The sequence below is a fragment of the Pseudomyrmex gracilis genome, unplaced genomic scaffold (assembly GCF_002006095.1).
Source record: "Pseudomyrmex gracilis isolate BER0280 unplaced genomic scaffold, ASM200609v1 scaffold_73, whole genome shotgun sequence".
NCBI classification, from domain to species: Eukaryota; Metazoa; Arthropoda; class Insecta; order Hymenoptera; family Formicidae; genus Pseudomyrmex; species Pseudomyrmex gracilis.
The window spans coordinates 171628-176187 of record NW_018020657.1 but is presented as its reverse complement, the minus strand read 5'-3'; the positions used below and the strand labels follow the sequence as shown (position 1 = coordinate 176187).

General features: G+C 34.7%; 1 protein-coding gene across 1 annotated transcript in view; it reads left to right on the top strand.

Annotated features, from left to right (window-relative positions):
• The first annotated feature begins 701 nt into the window (after positions 1 to 701).
• The window catches only part of LOC109854760 (armadillo repeat-containing protein 6 homolog), a 5851-nt gene continuing 1992 nt past the window's right edge, over positions 702 to 4560 (top strand). The window contains exons 1-3 of the mRNA XM_020428181.1: positions 702 to 980; positions 3220 to 3557; positions 3915 to 4228. Coding sequence (XP_020283770.1) covers positions 864 to 980; positions 3220 to 3557; positions 3915 to 4228 — 769 coding nt within the window. The 5' untranslated portion in view covers positions 702 to 863. The remainder of the gene's footprint in view (positions 981 to 3219; positions 3558 to 3914; positions 4229 to 4560) is intronic.

Sequence of the window (4560 nt, the reverse complement as noted above, 5' to 3'; positions counted from 1 at the left end):
CGCGTACCGAGAGAAGTTTATATGTCAAACGGACGCGCGAACGGGCCCAATATATAGATCGCCAATATATGCGTATAACGTTTCGAATAAAGACGCTCTCACCCTATTGACGTCGCGTCGAGAGCATATACGGATGACGATACGGGACGACGAACGGCGTTTCACCTCGCCGACAAACTCTCCTCGTCGATGAAAGCCTTCGCGGACACTCGCGGACGGGGTAATCAACCACGATAACGACAACGCGCGACGCTCGGCGACGAAGAAATCCGTCCTCGTTTCCCTCGTATCCTAAGTATTCTCTTCTTCTCGTGATTATCTCTCTTTTGCTCACGTCGGCTGCGCGGCCGACGGTTATCCGCAGATGGGTTGTCCGCGTCAACAACAACGCGAGCGACGGGAAGAGACACAACAATAATAATATCGTCGGCCGTGTCGCGACATGAACGAACACGGTTAGGCCAGTGTGATGTCGCTACGCTCGATTCGATTCGAGACCAGATCGAGATCGAGATCGAGATATCGAGATATCGAGCGATCGACCGCTACACTACTCTCGAAATGCGATAGGACCTATTTTTGCGTTCACAATAAAGAGTTGACGACGGGCAAGATCTTCGAGAACAAGTTACCAGAACTCGTACCAATCGCGTCAATCAAGAGTAAACATTTCTCTAAACATCTGCAAGACTTGTTTGACAGTTAAACCGGAGCCGCTCTCAGTCTTCTCTCTGATATCGCTGTGTATTTTTTGTCACGTGCGGACGACTGTGGACCAGTTCACGCTCACGCGGCTATAATCTCACGGCGTTTGTTTCCTTATAAAGCGATAATCAGAACGTTGAGCGCAGGAACGCGGTATCATGAGCAAGAAAATCACTCAGGAAGAATTTGACGAGGAGGTCAGGAGTTTGTTAGAGGATTTGTGTTTGGATGAACAAGAGGCGATCGAGGACGTCGTCAGAGAATATGAAATGAAGGTGAGGCTACCCACACACATGTCCTTTATTTTGTATTAATTATTTAGGCGTTGAAATTTCCTTTCGTTCACTCTCACGGTCACTCACGGTGACTCATTCGCTAGCTAGCGCACACCTCTTTCTCATTGTCAACAGCAGAACAGAGAAAATCAAGAGATCGATTTTGACACACCCACGCAAAATCTTAGAAATGTTGGGCAAATCTGTGCGGAAATTTGTTTCAAATTCCATTTTGTTTCGAATTTTTTTTAAATCATATTCACACACAGACGCGTATACAAAATCTTCAAAACAGCAGATTGTTTTATATATTATATACAGGGTGTCCCAGAATTGCCGTACAATCTCTCGTAGGCAGGTAGAAGGAATAAAACTGAGTCGAAAAATCCTGAACCATTTTTTTCTATTATTTATAATAAAGGAGTAATTATTGAGTAAATCAAGCCAATCAGCGCAAACCTTTAGCCAGGCACACGTCAGTGAGCGCTCACACACACCAGGCGCGCGGCTCACTGACGTCTGGCTAAAGGTCTGCGCTGATTGGCCTGATTTACTCAATAATTACTCCTTTATTATAAATAATAGAAAAAAATGATTCAGGACTTTTCGACTCAATTTTACTCCTTTTACCTGCCTACGAGCGATTGTACGGCAATTCTGGGACACCCTGTATATTTTATATTTTATATTTTATATATATTTTATGTGTTCCCGGTAAACAATTTTTCATATATACTTATACACAAATTAAAATAATTATATCTAATTATGCAAATTTATATGCCGAATATGTCCATAAAATTTTATACACGGAGAATTTCTTTTTTTTTAAAGAATGGCTTCGGAGATATTTCATATCAAATTACAAAATAACTCTATTAGTATCATGTTAGATAAAAAAAAAAGTATATAAAACTATATTTTTACTATATTTTAAAAAAAATTTTTGATATATAATCATATATATTAGGTCTACCGGAAAGTCCGTTTTTGGAATAAAACAAAATACAAATTTTTCTTAATTTTTCAAAATTGAGATATACAAATTGCCCTCACGCTGGCAAGAAATCATTAATAACAATGGCAATTATATTATTTACTAACGTTTATTGACGGTAAGAAAAATTTGTATTTTGTTTCATTCCAAAAACGGACAGAACTTTCCGGTAGACCTAATACTTATACACAAATTAAACTTATTATATCTAATTATGCAAATTTATATATACATATATATATATACCGAATATGTCCATACATGGAAATGTTATACATGGAAAATTTTTTACCGGGTTTTAATGTTTCATTGTGCATTTTATATTGCGCACGTAAGAATTTCACTTTCGATGAGAATAAAAACAGAAGTTTGTGATTTAAACATTCTAGCAAAAATAACAATAATAATAAAACAGGTCAATCAAACGAGCGATGTAAGGCTGTTTTATTAAATTAAATTAAGTAAAATCGCGATTTTGATACAAAATGATATCACGGTAAAAAATTGTACGTTTCGACTCCTACTTGACGTCCTCTTCGGAAATAAAGTTCTTGCGTTAATTATTGGTAGATTGACGTAATTACCGTTGGAGTTGGTGTGAATAAGTCATGGTGAAAGTCGATATCGAACGCTCCAGCGTTTTTACTTAATCGCGGTTTAAACTTAATTTAATTTAATAAAACACCTTACATTGCTCGTTTAACTGACCTGTTTTATTATTATTGTTATTTTTGTTATTTTTTATATTGCGAGCGTAGTTATCATTAATTATTAAACATTTTATTTTTTTATATTTAAGCGAGTCGACAAGAATTTTTGCCATTGTTATTGCAAAGTAAGAATGCTCTATATAAAATCACGAAACAATAGGTATATAGTTTTGTTTTCTTGAAAATTAAGATTCTCCATGGTTTTTTTGAAATTTATAGTTTTTTTTTTTTTGAGGTGAGAACTGAGTGTTTTTTTTTTTTTTTAATGATTACTAATAAAATGTTGACTTTGCTGAGATTTGTGTTGCTAAAACAAAATTGCATAAATTAATTGCGGAAGATCTACTTCGGCAGTACGAAAATAAAACCTTGTTACGCTTCTTCCGCATTTCTTGTCGCTTTTATAATAATTTCGGAGCACTCGTTTCGGCGCTATATCGAACGATCGAATCTTCGAACGTATCGGTTTTTGTTGTCTCGAGGATTGTTCTTTTTGTTTCGTAATTAAACGACATTTATCTCGTTCGTACAGGAAGTAGATTTGAGCAACATCAATACGCGATTATTCGTTGAAACCAGATACAAACACTTACTTACGTGTTTGGAACAATTAGACAAAGCTATAAATGAAAATAACAACAAATGTCTTCCCAAACTTTTGCAAGATCTTCGAATACAACTGGATAACGATATTAAATATAAAGTTTATGCGGGCAAAAATAAATGTTATCATATCCTTTTGAAAATTCTAATAATTTGGGAGGATGAATTTAATTCCGAAGTGTTCAATCTCGCTTTAGAAGCCATTACTTCGTTAATGACCGGTTATCCGGATTTGTTAGACGACGAGGGAATTGCGTTCCAAATAAGGTAAAATTATTTCCTTACAAAATTATTCCTATTAGTTTTCTAGGACAAAAAACAAGCGCTTTAAATCGAATGGTTTTTTATATATCGCGTTTGAAACATTATAATTTGTTAAGTTCTTTACATAGTTCTTTACATAGTTATGTTTTATTTAAAAAAGGTATAAAAGTACGTAGTGTGACTATTTTTATGTAAAAATTTGTCCTTCAATTTTGTAATAAATTTGTACGCGAAAAAAATCGATATAAGACACTCAAGCGTGAAAAATGCATTTACCATTATAAGACGATAAAAATTTCAACTTCTATTTCTCACAAGTGTTAATATTCTTTTATTTAGAGTATTTTAAACAATTTTCAGATTCTTAGACACGATGTTATATATCGAAAAAAACAAGCCTTCCCGTACGATAGTGCAGTGTTTGCATTGGATACGGGAATGTTGCATAAAGCACGAGCAAAACAGGCAAAAGATTTTCCACGCTAACGTGTTCGACAGATTAAAACAGATAATAACGTGTAACGACGCAAGCAGTCTTGAAATTAAGGAAGCGTGTTCGGTGATCAGAGCGTTGATCCTGGACGATGATATCAGACACGCATACGGAAAATCTCACGAGCACGCGGTTTTCATGGCCCAGACTTGTCTCGATATCCTCGTAAACTTGTTAAAAAGTAACTATTATATAAACCGAAAAAATTATATTCTTGTAAGTAGAAGATTTTATACTTAAAAAATCTTCTTCAAGATTTTAGATGATATTCTTCTGAAATTAAGAATATATTCTTTATTTAAGAATATTGTCTTTTTCGATAGTGAGATATATATGTTTTTCTATAGAGGCTTTTTATATTCTAATCAGTATAAATTCTTATCAATATTACTATTTAGAGGATTTTCCCCTTAAAATAAGAAACTCTTCTTGGCGCCTATTTTAGTATAAAATATACTTAAAGTAAGTGGGATATATCCTCAAAACAAGAATACAATTTTTTCGGTGTACGTG